General features: G+C 55.9%; 1 protein-coding gene across 10 annotated transcripts in view; it reads right to left on the reverse strand.

The window, feature by feature from the left end:
- RNF220 (ring finger protein 220) overlaps positions 1-20,017 on the reverse strand; it is a 232,054-nt gene that overhangs the window by 124,140 nt on the left and 87,897 nt on the right. For 8 of the 10 annotated variants that reach the window (XM_056355265.1, XM_056355263.1, XM_056355262.1 and 5 more), the window contains one exon: positions 14,113-14,187. The exons of the other annotated variants lie outside the window; for them this stretch is intronic. In XM_056355265.1, coding sequence (XP_056211240.1) covers positions 14,113-14,187 — 75 coding nt within the window. The remainder of the gene's footprint in view (positions 1-14,112; positions 14,188-20,017) is intronic. 10 annotated transcript variants of the gene reach the window in all.

Here is a 20,017-nt window from a genome sequence, read left to right on the forward strand (position 1 = left end):
GGAGGGGTGATGGAGTAGGATGACTCCACCAGAGCTGAGCTGGCCCTGCAGCTCCAGAAGAAACCTTTGGTGGGCACAACCCAGAGAAGAGCATGAGGGACTGAGCTCCCAGGTGTGGCTAAGAAATGCCTTTAAACTATGTCCAGAGACATTGGCCTCCTACAGCAAGACTTATTAAACCTGACCTGGGACACACCTCCAGCCGACTGCATTTGTGGTTCTGGGGATCTGGACTCCTCCAGCCCATAAGCATGAACCGTTCCAGGGGACAGATAAGAGCTCTAATGACCTGCCAGCTCATTACCAGTAGTGGGAGTCCTGCCCTAACAAAAGGGACTGCAGTCTTTTCAGAGTTCGCATTCCACCGACGTGATTTTAGCACAGTGATGCCATAACAGCTCAGCTGGGAATCCCGAAACAGAGGCATGAGCTCTGCACCACCCCTCCAAAGGGATCTCCAGTCTTTCTCTCTTCCTTTCCCCTTCTCTCTCAGTCTTTCCTTCCCCAATTTGCTCTGTTGAAATCCTGCTTTTGAAAAGGAGACAGGGGAGTTGGAGACCTGCTCTGTGGCGGTGGGGATGTGGTCGCCTGTCTTGAGGAGGGAAGGGTTATAACTATGCACACATCTGAAATGTAATTGCTGTCAGCTCTCTCCATTCTTGCAGCACGAGGCCTTTAATCTCTCCCACCAGACCCATCGGCCCTGATATTGCAGCTCCAGAAAGGCTGGTTTTATGTACTTTAACCCTGCGACCTTTACAAATCCCATCATTCCAATCAATACGTCTCATTAGCGTTAGGTAAATGTATGGGATGGATGGGGAGCTGTGCTGGGAGGAGCCCACAGAGGGTGGGGAGGAAAGAGCTCCTGCCTGCCTGCTGTTGGGGGGCAGCCCAGCCCCACCACACACCCCCAGCTGCTGGGGGCATCCTTCCCCCCCAAGCATCCTTGCCCCCAGACACACACCTTGGTCCAGCCAGAGAAGGGGGCCAGCTAATGCAGAGCATGAAACAAAGTCCCTGAGAAGCCAACTATGGAGTCAAGAGCCCAAGCCGTTAACTGGACCAAGATGTTGGAGTAATTTTTTTCTCTCTCCTTGGGAAGCAGACATATGTTTTACAGCTTTCCCCTATGTCGACTAAATGAAAACATACAGGGTCTGTGGCAGGTGATGGGAAAACAATGTGGGGTGTGCGCAGGGCCGCCTGCCATCCCTGCCCGTCAGGCAGGGGAGCTGCCAAAGCAGGCACTTACTGTGGATGGTAGGACAAAACCAAGCAGTGGGGTGAAGAAAGAAAATCTCTGGTACTTCCCATGAAAATGAAGGGCTTAATCCATGGAGAAGTGCGAGTTTACACCAGATGAGGACCTCACCAGCACCAGAATGCTGGCCATGCCAGGTGGGACTGACCCACAGGTTCACGGAGCATTGGTCAACCAAGGACACTTCAAAAATAGGATGGGCCATCTGTCTCCATCCTCCGTACCATCCTGCCCCTGGGAAGGCTGGAGGCGCGGTAGCGTTGCAATCCAGTTTTCACTGGGGAGGGAGCTCCCTTCCCCCTGGATCAGTGCCTCAGCCAGCAGGGCTGTAAATACTATAACTGCCCATAAAACTACCCAGCTCCCCTCCGAATCCTGCTCAAACGCTTGACTCTGGCGACCCGCTGGCAGCAGCAGATCCCACAGGAGTGGGCGTCTCGGGGGCTGCTGTTGCTGCAGCCCGCCCAGGGTGGGGGCAGCCTGCCCTGCCATTGTGCCTCCTCACTCCCCATGCCACCACCAGAGTGTGGGGTGGCTTCTTGGGGGACCACAGGATGAGTAGCCTCCAGGCCTCGGCACTGCCAGTTCACCTGCGCCACGTGCCTTGCGGCTCCGCACTGTATGAGATCTGTGTCCCAGAGCTTGAATTGAACTATCCCATGTTTATGCAAATTCATCCCTGGCAAATCCAGCTCCCCAAAAGGAAAGAAGATGAGTTTAAGGTCTTCTCCTCCCAGTGGGGCCGGCTTGGGTGCCGGAGGAACTGAGGGTGCCTTCATCACCTTCCCCAGGCAGGGCAAGCTTTTTAAGTGGCATCTGGAGCCAGGTTTGGTTTCTGAGCTCTGCTATCCCCATCTGCAGAGCCAGCACGTTACTGCAGCAGCAGCCAGCCCGCCGGCTTCGGGCTCACCCCAGCAGTAAAAGAGGCCTGATGAATACACAGCAAAAAATATATTCGTATGCATACATCTATTTCTGCAAGGGCCTACAAAAGCGACGGCTTAAAAACCACGGGTGAGCTCTGCTTTTTCGTATTAGTGAGGTTTAATGAAGGTGTTTCCATGGTTTAAACTTAGAGCTGGGCCAAATACACCTCTCATTGGAGCATCGGACAGCCAAATTTGTCTCCGTGCTGGAGGGGATATGTGGACCTGGCTATGTGATGTTCCCATATATGCAGGGTGGTTTGGAGACTTGGTTCATGTGCTCCCCCTTCCCAGGGCTGGTGCCCACTCTCCCCGTCTTCCTGCTGCTCTGTTTGTCACAGCTCTTTGGCAAGACCTCAGACTTGTTGACAAGCACTGAAGTCCACGGCAGCATGAAAACCATTTAAGCACTAAGCCCCCTTGGCTTTAGCGAGATGGCTGTGCGGCGCAGGATCTTAGTGCAGCCCCTGGCAGGAGGCAGAGGGAAGGAGAAATGAATAAATCCTCCGGCAGGGCCAATTTCACCTGACCTGACGCTGCTCCTCCTGGAATTAAAACAGGCGACTCCCCAAGTGCCTGTCCAGAGCGGTGGGCTGCTTGGCACTATGCCAACACCCCTGCCCACTGACTCTCCAGCCACCAAGCTGGGAGCAGCCATGAAATCTGGGTCTGGTCCATGATAAGAAAAACCCGTAGCTTCAGAGTCATCCTCTCCAGCAGAACAACTGTTGGGCGAGTAAAGCCCCCTCTGTGCAAGTCCCCAGCCCTGCAGCGCACCTGGGTACCTTGCCCTAGCTAGGAGCCCCCAGTGACAGGGCATCTGTGTGCAGGGGGCTCACGGGGTCTTGAGTGTAGTTTTTTTTGCCACCAACAGTGTGGAGCCAGCAGCAAAACCTCCTGGGCAGCTGCAGAGCCTCAGCAAGCCTTCTGGAGCAGTGCTGCCCTCCTCGGCACCACAGCCCCTGCCTGGCCATCCCCACCCAGCAGCAGGACATCCTGCACCACCGTGGCGAAGGGGAACCGGGCAAGAGGGCGGAAAGCTGACACATCCCCCAGCCACACGTCTGTCAGAAGAGGACAGAGCAGTGGCCTTGCTGCAGGACCCTGTTTAACCTTCTCAGGCTTGTTTGCCAGAGGAAAGCTTAGCAGGAGGAGATATTGTAGATAGAGGGATTGGTGGGTCCAGAGATGCAGGGGACAGCAGCAGCCTTAGATTTTATCTGTGTCTCTGCACGGCCAGACGACCTTGGAATCCCAATCAACAGTTGTTAATAAAACACAGGGGAGAAGCACAAGGAGTTAAAGGCAGAGCAAGCTTCAGGGCTCTGGGCCCTCACAGCTGAGGGCACTGGATGCTGCCACTGTTTAGTCCAATACCACCCACAGCATGTAAGCTTACTGGCTTCCTTTTCCTTACCCACTGGAAAAGCTGCTTTTGGACAGTAATGGGAACAGAGGGAATTCTGAAAGGTCTGGAACCCCCCACCAGATCCCTGTCAGCTCTGTTGGCTCCTGGGTGCCTGGGTTCCTGTGCTATACCCCCCTAAAGGGCTGGGGCTGAGCCCAGCGCAGGGGGAGGTGGGAAGAGGCTGAAGGTAGCTGTGGAGGTGGGAGTAGGAGCTTCCCAGTTCTTCCTGTCACTCCTGGTCTCTCTTGGCAATGTTCAGCCCTCTGGGTTACTCTTCTGTGTGCTCCTTACCCCCATGTGTGGTCTGGATTTGCTGGACCAGTTACTTCACCACTTTTTACCCATGTCACTGGGAGCTCCTTGTCCTTGTAAGGAGCTGGGGAAGGAGACACGGCAGGCCCAGGGTTGGGAAGGGAAGGGAGAGCTGGTTTTGGCCATCACTGGAGAGAGCAAGCAAGTGCTCGAAGTGTTGGGACCTCATCCCAGAGCCACTGCTGCCACCCCCCTGCACCCTGTCTCCTCCCCACCTCGGGCTGTGCAGAAATCTGGTCGTTACACAACCCAGCCTTTCAGTCCCAGCCATTACAATGACAAGGGTGATAAGAGATTCTTATCACAGTGCTCAGAATCGATTTGAAGCTGAGCCCCTTCCCCACACTCCTCCTCCTCCTCCTCCTCCTCGAAGCTACTGGAGCAGCAGTTGGCACTGCAGAGGGACTGGGCAGCAGGGCTTGTTGGAGAGCAAAGATGACAATTTGGGGTTCAGATCTCTCCAGAGATAAGTCCCTCCAGCCCTGCAGCTTCAGGCATATCCTCCCACTGGAGACAGGGCACAGGGTGGGAGACATGACACTTGGGCTCCTTCCTGCTACCTGTCTGCTGGGAGATCCGCTCCCTGTCCCCAGGCTGCAGGAGGGGCAATGCAGCTCTGCATCCCTGGAGGGCACTGTGAACCTCCATGCAGGGCGACCTGGGCAAAGAGCTATGGCTTCCCGGCTGAGGCAAGAGCTTGTCCTCTTTGTGCTTGATGGGAAGAAAGGACAAGGCCCTGCTGACCCCACAAGAGAGACGGGGAGCAGCCTGCAGTCCTGGATGCCAAGCCTGGGGCTCACTGCACCCTTGTTTTACTCCAGCCCTCCAAAGAGCTGCAACTTTCTGCAGCTCAGTGTGCCCTGCCTCCGCTCTGACCTCCTCCGGGCCCTGCTCACCCACCCAATGCTTGATGGGGACAGATCCTGCCCTCCCACATGTGCCTGATGGGGACAGTGCTCAGGGACGTGGCACTTCCCGCCGGCAGAGCAAGGGGCTCCCAGGCTGGAGTGGGGTGTCTGTGAGCCCTGGTCACAGCACAACAGCCAGCATCCCCCCGGGTGTCGCTGCAAGCTGCTGTCCCCCCTCCTGCCAGGAGGCTGTCTGGGTGTCACTCATGAGGAAGCAGAGACTGCACACAAGTTTCAGTGAGGTTAGGGCTTATTTACCACAGCTGCCCAGTCTCTCAATCTCTCCCTACAAGCCATCACCTCTACCATTTACCAAAGCTCAGCTCCTCACACCAGCCTCAAAACACAGCCAGGTCCCTCCTCAGAGACCAACACCAGCCCAGGCTTCCACCTTACAGTTTCCCCCTTCTCAGCCCTGGGATGTCCAGCGGGATGCTGCGTGCCAGGGAGGGAAGGCAGAGGACCTGGCAGCTCAGCTGCCTGCACGGAGGCTGCCCTGGGCAGTTGGCACTGCAGCTCCCCCATTCTTTAAGGGTGCCTTGGCTCAAATTCATGCACCCACGCTTTGCAGCACACCTGCAGAGGCAGAGCAGGACCTCAGCCACTGGTCGGGAAACTGAGGCACGGGTGGATTATGGGCTTGCACGGCCACGCAGCAGAGCTGCTGAGAGGACCGAGACATCTTGGCCTGAAGCTGCCTGAGGACCTTCAGCCCCTTTAGCAGCTTTGAAGCCCCAGCAGCTCTGGCTGAGCAGATGTTGCTAGTCCTCCCTTTCCTCCCAGCACCGTCTCTGGGAAGAGCAGAAGCACAAGGCGGTGGCAGGGGAAGCATCCGAACAATCAGGGCTTGTGCGGAGATGAAGAAAGGCCCTTCTTGTCGACGGGTGCAGTTGGGGTGAGCCTGGGGGCATCGCAGGGTGGCACCCCAGGTACCCCAGCTGTGCTGACTCTCCAGGCCAACAGAGAGGGTGCTGTTGTGGGCCCGGCACAGGGTGTTACCGCCTGCCTTGGTTAGCAGGGATGCTCTCTCTTTGTGCCTGCTGGTTTCTGCTCTGCTGACCCGCTTTGCTCCCTCCGCTGGCGCCATCCATCAGCTCTGGCAGCCCCGTCAATTCCAGGGCTCTGCGATGCCATTCCCCAGGGGAAAAAGCACTTTTTTCTTAAGGGAAAGGAGAAGTATTTTCCCTCCCAGCAAGCCGCTAGGCTTCCTTCCTCCTCTTCTCTGACACATCGAATGCTCGACACAGCCCAGGGACAGGGGCACAGCATGTACCTGGTCTTTTCATTCAGCCCAGCCCCAGCCTCTCTGCTGGTTGCTCAGGGCCAGAAGGGCTGCGCTACCTGCAGCGTCACCGGGGCAGATGTGCAGCGTCCCCGGGGCAGATGTGCTCCAGCACCCTGCCCGCCCCCGGGCCCTTGCTATTGCAGGTCCCCGGCAGGCGGTGGCAGCCTGACCCGCAGCCGCAGGTCCCCCAGCCAGGTCCGTGCCAGGCTGGCAGGAGCTGGGGGAAACCAGCCTGGCAGTGGGCAGACCCCCCGGCCCTTTGCACGGCGCCTTGGCTGCAGCAGCAGCAGCTCGGGGAAGGCGTTATTGCATATGTCCCGTGTCCTGCTCGCCAGCCTGGCAGGTGGTGGTGGGGACAAGCCAGGGACGCCGGGGCAGCTGCCAGCAGGGTCAGGCTTGGGAGGACGGCACCGCTGCCAGGATGAGGATGGGGCAGGGTGTGTTCACACCTCTGTCCATGAAAGCCCTTCTCCAGGAGACCGTGGATTTGAAGCATGCGCTGGCCGGGTGAAACCTCCAGCAATGCCCATGCCTGAGTGCTCGCCATGAGGCTGAAGCACTGGAGACTGCCTATAGGTGAGTGGTAGGAAAAAGCAGGATCCTGAGAGCCGCCTTCATCCCTTCCTCCTTGCCTCCCTGGGCCACGGTCAGCCCTGCAGTGCTGGTCGTTACCCCAGCTCTCCCTTGCCCCAGCTCCTTGTCCCGAGGTCCAGATGTGGGGCAGGGACCTGACCGTTATCAGGGCTTTCTACCTCTGCCCCGGCAATCCCACCTCAGCAGCAGAAACATCTGCCTCACCTCTTCAGTCAATACTTAGCTCTTAATAGTCCTGACAATTCACAGAAAAACAGGGGCATTAAATGTTAGTTATATCTGTTTGGATTCAAAAAATTTTATTACTTGAGTTAATTATAGCTGGAGTCATAAAAAGGTGCAGAGCAAGAGGTGCTGCTGCTCTATGGGGTGAGCGGGGCTGAGCACCCCCGGCCACCCTGAGCCGTCGATGGGGCAAGGATGGAGGGATGTACTGGCCACGAGTGTGGCCACCTGCCCAGCACACGGCCAGCCCCTGCCCCTCGGGAAGCGGCCGCCGTGGTAAAGGGCTGCGCCGGGGCCGTGCCAGTGGGGCTGCAGAGCCAGCGGTGGGGTCTCGGGGCGCACGGCAGGTACTCGCTTAGCTGTTGCGCTGGCGGGACCTGGCCTGCCCCAGCCTGTGGGCTTCTAATTTACTGCTTTCCTTTTACCGTAAAACTGAAAGGGGAAGGTGCACCCTTTAATCACTGCCTCCGGGGCCCCGCCTGAAACCACACAGAGACGGAGCGAAGGCTAGGAGTTAATGCTCCTTCCGACACCTTTTTATGATTCATGGGCCTGACCTTGAGCCATAAACCGCTCAACCTCCCCACCACACTGGCAGTATTTACAGCCTGCAGGGGCCACTGCGCGCAGCCACCGATGCAGATCCGCAGCCCAGGCCCTGCACGCCAGCCCAGGTACACAGCTGGGGCTGCAACAGGTAGGCAGCCAGGGATGCGCAGGCTGGGATGGCTGCGCAGCTGGCGGTGCCCACGCTAGTGGGCAGCTGTGGATGGATCCTAATGCAGCAGACGGAGGTGGAGATGCACGCGGTGCGCTAACGAATCCTTGTTTATGCACACAGAGGCGTGCATAGGTAAATGTGCTGAGATGCCCTCACCGGGTAGCACCTGCAGATATACGTAACAAGCGCATTTGCGTGCAGGGAGGTGTGCGCCCACACGCCCGCTGGCTGGGTGTTTGCACCCAAACACTGGACTGTGGTGGGGAGCTCTCCACTGGCTGCAGCAGGGCACAGGGACAAGCACTGTGGCCACGGGCATGGCCCCACGGGGAAGGGGCCAGGCTGAGCTGGCACATCCCAGCTCCGCAGCATCCTGCAGTGCAGGTCCCACTCCCCAGCAGGAGCAAAGGCTGCTGACACATGAACCATCTTGGCCACACTGTGGAGGCAGGTCCTGGCATCAGGGCCCATTCCGCTGAATCTCACCGGCCAGGCAGCCCCAGATCTTGCTCCACAGGTAAGACCCATGAAAGCCTACACTGGTCCAAATTGGATCAGGGTGATGTCTACTGCTGAAAGCAAAGGGTTCTCTGGGTGGGCTCAGACCCGCCAGCTCCTTGCTCTATGCCTCAGTTTCCCCACCGCCGCAGCAAGAAAAATAATCCTGACCCATCATGTTTGCATGGAGTCAGGAGGCCGAGCTTGTTAATGTTTGCCGAGTGGGTTTGGCTCCTGTGATAGAACAAGCCAGAAATGTGAAGGTCATTATTATTAGTAGGATTAAAACAGTTTAACCCAGAGCGAGGGGGCACAGGTGAATATAGCAGCTGCGCCATGCTCAGTAACAAATTGCACATACATGTAACCTCAAAATAGCAACACATGCCACGATTATGGCTCACTTTAGAAACGTTGGGCAGAACTAGAGGGTTGCCAGAGAGCCTTCTAACATTTCCACCCCAAAAATGCCCTCCCTGAGGGCAGAAGGGACTGAGGTAGGCTGTTCCCAGAGACATCCAGAGCCTGTACCAGCTGTCAGTGCCCACTCAGCACATGCACAAATTTCCCAGAACAGGTCCATGTGCATCACTTGCCAGCACAGAGGTCCTCACACAACAGCTTGCCTAGTCCTCACCAGGACCTTCTCCACTGCCCCCATCGGGGGACTACAGCATTGGGCAACTTATCTGGAACAAAAATGTCCCTCTTTTTTTTTTTTTAAGTTTACAGGTTGTTGAATTTTTTTCTTTCCTCCTTACAAAACAAAAGAGGGAAAAAACATCCTTATCTCAGAAAGCAGAGTTCAGGAAAAAGCTACTGGTCTTTTGGACTCAGTGAGTCCCCATTGGTAGCCTCGCTTGTCACGGAGAATTTATCAGCCAAACACATTGCTGGTATAATGCACCATATAACTAGTGCATAAACAAACTTCAGCATGATAAATGCCCTGCTTTGAAGCCATAAAGTTATTAGCTAGTGGCTGTTAGCTACTGCTTAGCGTGGGACATGCTCCTTCCATTAACCCCTGGATGCCCCACCGGTGCTCAGAAGCCTGGGGTGATCTCTGGAGGGCACCTCCATGCAGTGGGAAAGCATGGAGGGATCTGGTGGGCAGAGATACTTCTGCCGGCACATATCTGTGCACTTTGTACCCACTGTGAGGACTGCAGGAGGGAAATGCTTGTTGGGAATGGAGCTCTGAGGGCTGGCAGCCCCTTGCTGTCCTATTTGAGACTTTCAGCAGCTCCTCTGCCCCCTCAAGAGGCAAACGCAGCGGGGAGCAGGGCCAGGGCAGTCACATACATAGGCACAGCTCAGACCCTCCTGGGCTGTACCTGTTTCAGAGATGGGCTGAGACAGGGCTGGAGGAGAGCAGCACCCAGGTGACCTCCTTTAGGTGACGTGCTGCTGAGGACTCTGAAGCAAAAGCCTTACATTTTTCTGCAGCAGCCAGGCAGGGAGCTCCAGTGAGGTGCTCAGAGCTGCCTCTGCTGCCTGCAGCACATGGCTGCCTGCAGTTCCTGATGAGCACAGCCTCACTGGAGGCTACAAGATGCTGGAGAAGCACAGCTGTATCCCAGAGCCAGCATTGCTGGCCGTGAGCTGCTAACCAGCATCAGCAGAGCCAGCAGCCATCCTGCCCACACCAGATCTGGGGAGCACCCAGGCCACCTCCTGCCTCCATCCCACACTCAGGTGGGACAGAGGCAGGGAGCTGGGCATGCTGGGGATGGCCACAGGTCTCTGGTGCTCAGCCCAAGGTGCTGATGGGGTTACACAGCAGCACGGACACTTCTTGGCCACACAGCCCGGAGCCCCAGAGCCACAGTGGGAGATGCTGGCGGCCGGGGGCTAACTCCCATCCCTCTCCCAGTAAAACCACCCCTGCAAGGAGGCAGGAGATGTCTCAGCAGGGCCAGCTGGGGGGCAGCGGGACTCGAGGCTGCCTCAGCGCCTGTTCTTCATTAAAAGCCCAGTGTTGAAGAAACTCGTAATTAGAGCCCTGAGTATTAATTAATCTCCATGACCCTCCTCTCATTCTCCTTCCTCTGCTCTCACAGCTCAGGAGGTCAGCCTGGATTATTAACATGTGCAAGCAAAGGATGGCAAGCTCACCGAGAGGGCTGGCAGATCCTGGGCCATGTCCCTGTGTTCAGAGCAGCCAAAGGTGCCCTGTCTCTCCCCGCCAGCATGGCATCCCTTCCCTGCCTCTCTGTCTCATGGCTGGGCTTGGTTGGGGACATGTCTCTCTCACTCGGGCACACTCAGCACGCTGGGGACAGCACTTCAATGAGCTGGAACATCCCAGAACGAGCAGAGCTAATTTTATGCTAACTCTGCCTGCACAAGCACTTGCGGAGAGGCTGCATCCCAGAGGCTGAGTTGAGTCTCACTGGAGACAACCTTGCCCATGGAGACCTCCCAGCATGATGGAGTGCAGAGCAGCAAGCCCAGCTGAAACCAGCACCAAAAGGCCTTTGAGCACCCCATCTCTGCTCATCCAGATCTTGCCTGGGTCTTAAGAGCCTCAGCACTAAGAAGACAACCGTGGGGCATGGACACAGGCCCTGGGAAGGCCACTCTCTCCGGCAAGACACTGCCCAGGCGCAACCTGAGGACCAATGTACTGCAAAGAGCTGCCATGGAGCAAGAAAAAAAGATATCAAATAAATCCAAACTTTTCTGACTCCCTGGTAATCACCAACTGATTCCCTCATCTGATTTTTTTTCCCCTTTTCTGCTGCAGCAATAAAAAGGGGAAAATCAACATCCAAATGATCTTGTTTATGGCGACTAAATAAGCTGCATGTGCTTAATCCGTTAGAGTTTAATGAATTTACGACTTGCTTTGGAATTTGACAAGGGCTGTAAAAGAGTAATTAACATTTATCAGTGTGTTTTTTACACACCCTGCCCTCCTCCCGTCTCCCTTCCCTCCTCCTGCTGCCTGTCGCAAAGCAGCACTGGGTATCGGGGGGAATATAAAAGTGATCAATTAATTCTTAATAATCTCAGGGAAAGATTGTAGAGTTGCAGTATGAACTCAGGGAGTGTCAATAAATGTGCCAAAGGTTGGTCCCCCCCTTCCTGGTGCTGCTACAGAGGAATGTGGGCGGCCGGGGAGGGGACAGGGCTGCAGGACCAGCCCTGCACCCCTTTCCTTCTCTGTCACGCTCCACCGGCCTCCAGAGCAGCTTTCTGTCACTGACACAGTGGCCTCTGGGACCCTCACAGAGGGAGCGAGCCGGGGGCTGGTGGCAAGTGGGGTCCCCATCTAACGCAGCAGCAACGGCAATTTAGAAACGCAAGCCCAGTCGCTACTTGTGCCAGCCAACAGCTCTGTCCTGGTAGACCTGAACCTGTTGATGACCCTAAATTCTCACCACCATGATCGGGGGGCAGCCAAACATCTGCTTAGATGGAGACCGCAGGCAACAGCACTGGCACCTGCACCACCCCCGCTGTCACCCTGCTGTCACTTGGCACAGGCGGTCACCACTGTTTCAGCTCTGTTAGACATGATGGGATGTCAGTGCTGACCTCCGAGACAAACGAGGGGGGCTCATGTCTGCCTTGTGCCTGGCTCTCCCAGGCACTCAGCTGCCATGGAGCAGGGCTGCAATTTGGGGGCTGCAAGGGGACGAGCCCAGCCTCCCTTGCCACCAGTTCCAGGGCCGGCTGAATGTGACCTAAGGATCCCGGGGCATTTCTCCTCTTGGATCCCAGCATGCCCTGCCCTGGGCCACCTCCCCAGCAGCCCTGGGGAGCAAAACCAGAAGAAGCCACAGCCATCACCTTCCTGGTAGGTAGGACATGTCCCCTAATCTGTGACCACAGCACCCTGCCCTCAGCAGTGGCCTTTGCAGGCATGTGTGTGACCGGGGCGCAGGGAAGCCTGCAGGTCTGGGCATCTGTGGAGGAAGAGAGGGGTCAGTGCTCTGGGGGGGCAGCAGGCTCCATGGAGGAGACAGAGAAGCATCTGGGCTCAGCTGTGGGGCAGAGGGTCCTGGAGACCCACAAACAAAAGCTCAGGATGATAAATCCTCAGAGGTTTGAGACTGTCCGGGGATCTGCTCTGGACAGAAACAAATTCTCCCTGTCGAACATAATGGCCCAGAAATAAGAAATGAGGCAGGGACGGAGAGGGCTGGACCCCAGGGGTCTGGAAAATCTCCTCCCAGCCCCACACCAAGCACCGGTGGGGGTGGGAGGTGGAGGCAGCGATACCCTCCCAGCAGGCTGGGACCCCTGCGCTGGGCACAGACCCGCCAGCTGAATGGGGCAGACTTGGGATTTCTTGCCAGGTGGGAGATATTCAAGCCAGCCCGAAGCACGATGAATGCAGGATAGGCAGGGAAGAGAGTGGAAAGCAATGGTACGGACTGGCCTTCACTCTACCTGAACTAGGGTTTGAGGGCAGCTGGCCGGCACGGGCTGTGGGGTCAGGCAGGGAGCAGAGCCCGGTCGGAGCGGGGCTGAGCCCCCATGCAGGGCGAGGAGGTGAGGAAGAGGGGCTGCAGCAGAGGCACTCTGTGTGGCCATATTATGGGCAAGTGCCAGCTCCCTGCAGCCTCCGAGTGAGGGTCTCCAGCCTTGGGCAGGCTTGTGGTGCTGGTGGCCGCACAAGAGTCTGCCTGTCCTGCACACATGCATCTCAGAGGGAGAAACGGAGGCACGGGGAGGGATTTCAGGCCACCAGGACTACTCCCAGCACACCAACATCTGCTCTGCTCAGCAGGCAGCAGGTCTGGGTCTTCACCGCAGAGTGGCGGAGCAACATGCGTAGCCAAGGGTCCCAAAATCACTCAGGGATGACTCGCTGCCCTGCCTGGTGCTCAGAGTGCTGTGCTCCTGCAGTGCTTTCTGCATTGCCATCCAGGCTCCACCACAGACGCCCTGCATGACCTCAGGATCTCTCCTCTGCTGCGGAGGAGAGGATGCTGCAGGGCGGGCAGGGGGCAGAGCGGGGGCTGTGCTCCCCCCTGCCTGTGCTGGCTCAGCCATCCCTGCGTCAGCCTGTCTAAACAGCACCTCCTCCTGCAGAGACCTCGTGCTGGGGGTCGGCAGCTCAGCGGCTCTGGGATTTGTCAGGGTATCATTGGAGTTATCAAACAGCAGCTTGGACCAGGCATCCCAAAGGGTTGGGTCAGCCAGACCCAACATCACCCAGCTGCCAGGAAAACAGCTCTGGGGCTGAGGACATGGATGTGACTCAGGTGTCTTTGGGCTGGTTCTCCCTGGCCACTGACACTCTGACTCACACCAGGCACGTGGCTTCACCTCCGTGTGTGGCTGGAACCCCCTCGCCTTGCCCCGGCGTGTGGGAACACTTGTTAGTGAAGGAGCAAGGCTGTGATGGGGCGATGCTTGGCCAACGCCTGCTGCTTTGCAATGGCACTAATGGATCAGAGACAGCACAGCCATGCCCCCGCCTCGCTCCGCTCGGGTGCTGCTAACAATCATAACAAAGAGCATTTATCCAGCTGCATTCCAAGTTTCTCCCTTTTTCCATTTCCCTTTCTTGTCGCTCAGGTGTGACAATTTTAATACCCATAAATGATAAGGTGGATGGCAACCATAACGGTACGTACAGCCCTGTGTCAGCTTTTCTCCATCTGCAGGAGACCCTGGGTCACACTTCAGATGGCAGAAGGTTTAGAAGGAGTTAACAGGAGACTCCCAGGTCCCCTAAGCATCTTGCCCAGGGTCTTAAGCCCATAAGCATGGCGCTAAAGATGATTTTAAGCCATGATTATAAGAAATCTATTGATCTTTTGGACTCTATAATGACAGATTAACCGTTTTAATAAAACACCTATTAATCATGCATTAACCCTTCTCTGCTATTTGTACATTGAATACCAAACTGACAAGGGCATTGGGATTTCTAGGAGGCTTTTTGGAGGGGGAGGGAGGGGAGGTTTCTTTAGGTAACAACAACAACAAGAAGAAAATAATGCAAACTTACAGAGGGGGAGAGTTAAAATCATACGATGAGTGGCAGTTGCAGACGCCTGGGGCCCTCTTTGGTTGTCGCTTCTATCTGGCAATCAATTGACAAGAAATTGAGATTATGAAACATTATGCCTGTGATCAAAGGAGGCGGGCATCCTTCCCCCATCCGAGGCCGAATCTCCACTCCCCCATGGAAACCAGTGTCAGCGAACATCAGTGATGTGGCCTTTGGCAGGTACCAGACAATGCCGACACAAATTTTAGCATGAACATGTCCACCAGCCCCACGGGTCTTTATGGCAAACTGAGCAAGGACGCAACATCCTAAAGGTGTATCCCACCGGAGCACCTAGGTGTCTATGCTTTTCGTTTTGAGAGACTTGCCTCTGAAAGTCAATCATCCGGAGAGGCAGAGGAAAAAGAAGGGGAAATGAGGAAAGCAACCCCCCCACCAGCTCAGGCCGGCTGGGAATGGGCACAGGCTGCTCACCCCCTTTCCCTTCCCACTCTTGAAACCCACAGCATCAGTATGGGATGGTGGCATGGGCTGGCTCGTGGACCCGGACGGGCACAGCCCCGGGGCCTCTTGTGTAAGCGCTGGGGAGGGGGCAGGCACTGCTTCCTCCTGCCCCGGCCGTTGCAGCCTCAGAAACCACCAAGTCCCTGGTGCGTTAGGAACTGCCTGGAGGCTGGAGCTTCCTGCAGGTGTCCCACACTCATGAATCACACCTTGTCAGGGCTCGGGGTGCCCAACGGCTGGGTGACCACCGAGATGCCTGGGGAGCCCTGCCCTGGGATGCACTGGCCTCCCCACCACACCATCCCGGCCAGGTGAGGGTTAAGCAGGCATTAATCACACTGTTTGAGAGACGTTTCAAAGCCTCTTCCAAATATTATAAAAAATGTCTTTAATCATCTAATAGCGCGAACTCTGCTCATGATGGATGGAGAGAAGTCGCCTCTTTCCTCCTGATCCTAACAGATGAGGCTGAAGAGCTGCTGCTCCAAGGGCGGGGGGGAAAGTTGGGGAGGGGGCTGGGGGAAGAGAAGGACATTTCTCAACCTCCCACCAGAGCAGTTATAAATATGAGGTCATACAGCAAGAGATGATAACGCATTAAGGGCTCTTGAGATATTAGTCTGTCAGCCTCGTTAGACACAGCCTATTTGGGGCTGACTGCATAATTAGAGGCTGGGGTACCCATAACTCATTGGTGTTTATATGGTAGGAAGGGGCTACGCTCACCATCACCCTCAGCACTCTGAGAAGTCATCTTCAGCAGGGCATCAAACCCCACTCCCCGCTGCAAAAATAACCCTCCTCTCCCTGGGAACAATTGTTCCCTCTCCCCATCTCCTGCCCTTCCTGCAGCCCTGAGCCCACAGCATGGTCAGTGCACCCACCCTCACCTCTCCCTTCCCCTGCAGGTGGGGGACAGGGTTACGGCTTGGCCAAGCTGCCCCAAAGTAGTGTGTGACCAAGCAGAGAAGTCCTGGCTCCCAGTGCCCTGCCCACTGGGATAGCTTGCTGGGAACAGCCCACACTCTGCCCTGCGAGGGACTGCATCCCCTGAGCACCCCCAGGCAGCCTCCACAGCAGGTTTGGCCCTCCTGTGCCCTTCTGTCTTTCCAGGGAATAGCTCCAAGATGGGCTGGAAACACCTTGGGGAGGTGGGTATACTTGAATAAAGATCATCTTGGAGAAGCCTGAGCAGAAATGAGTCCAAGGAAAACAAGAACATCCAAGCACCCCAGGACAGCTTGTCACTTCTGCCCTGCTGTGAGCATCCCCCACTCCTGACATGCTGTCCCTGACATGCACCAGAGACCCCTTTCTAGCCCAGGGTGCTCCTTGCACAGGTCACCAAGAGACAGGGCAGACCCCTGCCCCTGAGCTGCTGCACGAAGCCTTCTGGGTGCTGCTGGTCTGCCCAGGGGCTGGGGGACACCGAGTGCTGGGCAGCCAGGGACCCCGTGCTTGGTGGGGAACCTGGTGAGGAGCTGGGCTTTCCATATCCCTGTCCCATCTGCTTTCTATTCTCAGTTCTGCCTAGGTGGTGGTGAGCACCGACACAGAAGGGCAGTTCCCAACCAACCCAGCTGAAAAATTGAACAAGTGAAACAGGGAAGGGGAGCGTTTCCCTTCTGCAACTGTGCAGAGCGAGGGCACTGCCAGACCAGCTCCTGCTCAAAAGGGAACAGAGGGGGAGCAGGGAGCAGGGGGAGGCAGGCAAAAGCTGAACCGAGCTCCATGCACCCAGCAGAGCCGGCTTTGCAGCCCGAGCCTTCCCAGCAGCACATCCCTGTCACTCCTCTTGCCCTATGGCAGGTGGGAAAATGAAGACACCAAGAAGGGCAGGGACATCAGCATGAGAAACAAGAGCCCTCACTGCCGGGACTGCCCTGACACTGCCAAAGTCCCCAGCATGGCCACCCAGTGCCTCATCCCCTCTCCCTGCTTGCCTGCCACAGCTGGGGAGGGGGCAAGGGGTCTGTGGAGGAGGGGGCAACCCCATGGCTTCCCAGGCTGAGGTAGGATAATGAATCCTGATGGGGGAAGTGACCTTTTCCAAATGCCACATGTCATTGGATTTTATATCACACCAGGACAATGTGCCATGGGTATTAAAATCGTTTTTCCAATAGAAGTGTGTGTGTGTATGTGTGTGTCAGAGAGATATGTGAGAAAAATAAAACTAAGATGTGAAAATTAGGCTGCCTCTAAACATGGCCTTTAGAAAAGACTTAGGTCCTCACAGAGCAGGACTGACAGAGAAGATCCATGCCCTTTGCTCCTGGGATCACGGATGATTTTGTCAAGAGAGTATGACTTTTCCAAGCCCCATGACAGAACTAGGGGAAAAATGCTCAGGAGTCCTGGTCTCCATTTCTAAAGTCCTGCAAAGACTTTCACCTCTACAGTGACCCCTTTGCTGTGGAGGGACACTTCCAGGGCTGCTTGGCCCATAAGACATGTACAGATACGTATGGAGCACAGATCACCTCGCACGTGTGCTCCTGGACACCCATGGGTGTTAAGTCTGTGCTGTGCATGTGGAGAAAGTCCTACACAACAGCCAACATCAAGTTACTCAGCCTCACCCAGGCTTCAAAGCAGCCTGTATGCCTGTGGTCCAGCCCAGAGATGTGCATGGAGCATCCACTGAGTTATCCACAAACATGGGTACAGACACCCACCCATATATGCCAGGACACATTCCCATGTGAAAACACAATGTAAAAAGGAAGGCACTAGAAGCCAAATTCACTTGAACTCCAGCCTGTTCCCTCAATCTGCAGGGCAATTGTCCGGCTGAAATAACAACGCTGGGACAAAAAAAAAAAAAAAAAAAGGACAAGCTGTGTTTGTTTATTCAGCTTCTTTCTCCCCCTCTCCTCTCGACAATGCCCTGACACTGTGTCCTGCCGCACTGGAGCTGCAACCCCAATGGGCTAAATTTATCCCAGCTGGAGCCCTGTTTACAAGCCTTGTCCTGTTTACAGCATGGTCCATCCTGCTCAGGACCAGGCAGTGGCCATCCCCGGGGTGGACAGTCCATGCCTCACCTTCCTCAGTCTCTGCCATGCTCAGGCTGCCCATGTGGTCCCTGGAAGGATGCCCAACACCCTGCACTCTCCATGTGTTTGCACGCAGGGAAGCTTGTGGCCCCCTGCCCATCTGGGAGGTGATGGGGACATGTGGGTTTGCATAGGCTGCTGCTTGCCCAGCATGGCTCGGTGGTGGCCCAGGTGGCAAGAGCCCCCATCAGTGCTGGCTGGTGGCACACCTTCCCCCAGGAAAACATTGGCTGCAAGCTCAGCGCTGAGGGTGCAGCACATCCCATGAGAAACTGGCTGGGGACAGCCATGCTCCACCATGAAAGCATCAGTGGAGCTGCACGTTTCATCCAACCATGTGTGGGTGCTCTGCCCTCCATAGCTCACACTGCAGTGGGGGGCCACAGGTTCAGGCTGTCACACACCCATCCCCGTCTCCCTGATGGGCTCACGTGGGCTGGGAGGACAGAGCTGGCAGAGGCTCAGCCCCCTCTTCCCAGTAACAAAACTGGACGTCACACCAGTGGCCTGAATGGTTGAGCCTGGCTGGGCCCGATGGGTTGATGGCATTGTGCATAGACATTAGAATGCTGGGGACGTGGTGGAGGGGTGCTCACTGCCAGCATCCTGCTTGCACTCTTCCTGCACTGATTCCCATCTCTGGGGGGATGCACCAGCCATGGTCTGCCAGGGAGCAATGGGGGCTCCCCCGGCCACCCCACAGCACGGGTGTCCGCTGCAGTCACAGGCTGCCTCACCCGCAGGAGCTGCCTTCAGCGGGGCTCAGTTGGCAACATCCGGGCTCTTATTTGCTGTTTAATGAGTCCCAGCTAATGAATCAAAACGCATGAAAGCTTTTCATTAACCCTTTGGCTTGCCATCAGCATTGGACACTGCTTTGTGGAGCCTGGGAATCACAAGAGTGGTTTCAGGGGTGACCACAAATCCTCATCTACGAGCCTGTGTGCTACCTTGAGCCCTGCCACCCTTTCCCTGCCCGTGCCCGGTCCAAGTGGCTGCAGAGGAGGCACTAGCACCCTATGGATGTGAAATGAAGTAGCTGGTCCTGTGCTTCCTCAGACTCTCTTGTCAGGGCCAGCTAACAGACATTTGCCTTCATCCCTGGTGGCAGGGCCATTGCTCAGCAGTGGTGGATCCCTCTTTGCACCTGCTCGTGGCTGCATGTACTTAGACTTAATGAGTGAGCAACCTCCTGGCATGCTGACAATGCAGCCCTCTTCTGCATGGTCCAGGTGCAAACCACTGCCTGCTGTCACCTCGGGAAGCCTCCCGCTTGAAACCAAGAGCTCTGGATCACATCCCGTGGTAAGGCACACCTTGTGTGCCCATGGAGGGGAAAGGAGGATCTCACGGAGAGACCCTGACCTGGGTTCAGCTCCCACACAGTATGAGGGGCTCAAATCTCACTGCCTGACACTGCCTCTGTGCAAGAAAGGGTCCAAGGGCAGCTGAGTCTGTACCAAGGCTCCAGGTGCTGCACGAGATCCCTGACTGCAGGTGCAGGAGCAGAAAAGAGAGCTACCAAGGCTTCCCCATTGCTCAAGTTTTTTTGAGACAAGTAGATTGTCTAGAGTGATGCCCATGGTGGCACTGTCATGGTGCACCAGAGCAGCACCCATCTTCGAAATGTCTCCTCATCCCTCACTGCTCACACCTACCCCATTTCTTGCCTCTGGCCCAGTTTTGGGGTTGTTTGTACTTCAGGGTGGGGGGAAGCCTTTCTGCACCATGTGTCCCAGATTGCAGAAGCTTCAGGGCGAGCAGAAGAGGGGTTGTACACCCCAGCCCAGCTCCTTGTCCAGAGTTTTACAGACGGTCTGTGCATGACTGTGGGTGGGGGTGAATTTGAGTGTAAAGGCTTGTCTACATGAAGTACTGCTCCCGAGACCCCCCCACGCTCAGCATTTCTTATTCAAAAAATAATTGCCTCCTCAAGCTCACCAGATGCCCTTTCACTCTGAAATGCAAACAGAGCTTTTGGGGAAGATTTTGCCAGTTTGAAAATCACCTCCACCTTTCATTCACATTCACTTCCAAGCGCAGGCAGGACAATAAGGGAAGGGCTAATGGAGTGGCACATCTGCGCAGGAACATGTATGTGTGTGCTCCTCACACGTGCGGCTCCTCATCTCCGGAAGAAGATCGTCTCGTCAGGAAGTCACGGCCCTGATTACTTTGTCTTCCACGTTTAAGAACATCCCTAACTGCTCCTTGGATAGCTCAATTAGTAAAGTGAATATATTATATAAAGTCTAAAAGATTAAACTATCATAGGCAGCCCATAATTTCATGAAGAAGTCAGGGGAGCATATCCCTCTTATTAACTCTATAACAAATGT

The sequence above is a fragment of the Falco biarmicus genome, chromosome 11 (genome assembly GCF_023638135.1).
Source record: "Falco biarmicus isolate bFalBia1 chromosome 11, bFalBia1.pri, whole genome shotgun sequence".
Classification (NCBI taxonomy): domain Eukaryota; kingdom Metazoa; phylum Chordata; class Aves; order Falconiformes; family Falconidae; genus Falco; species Falco biarmicus.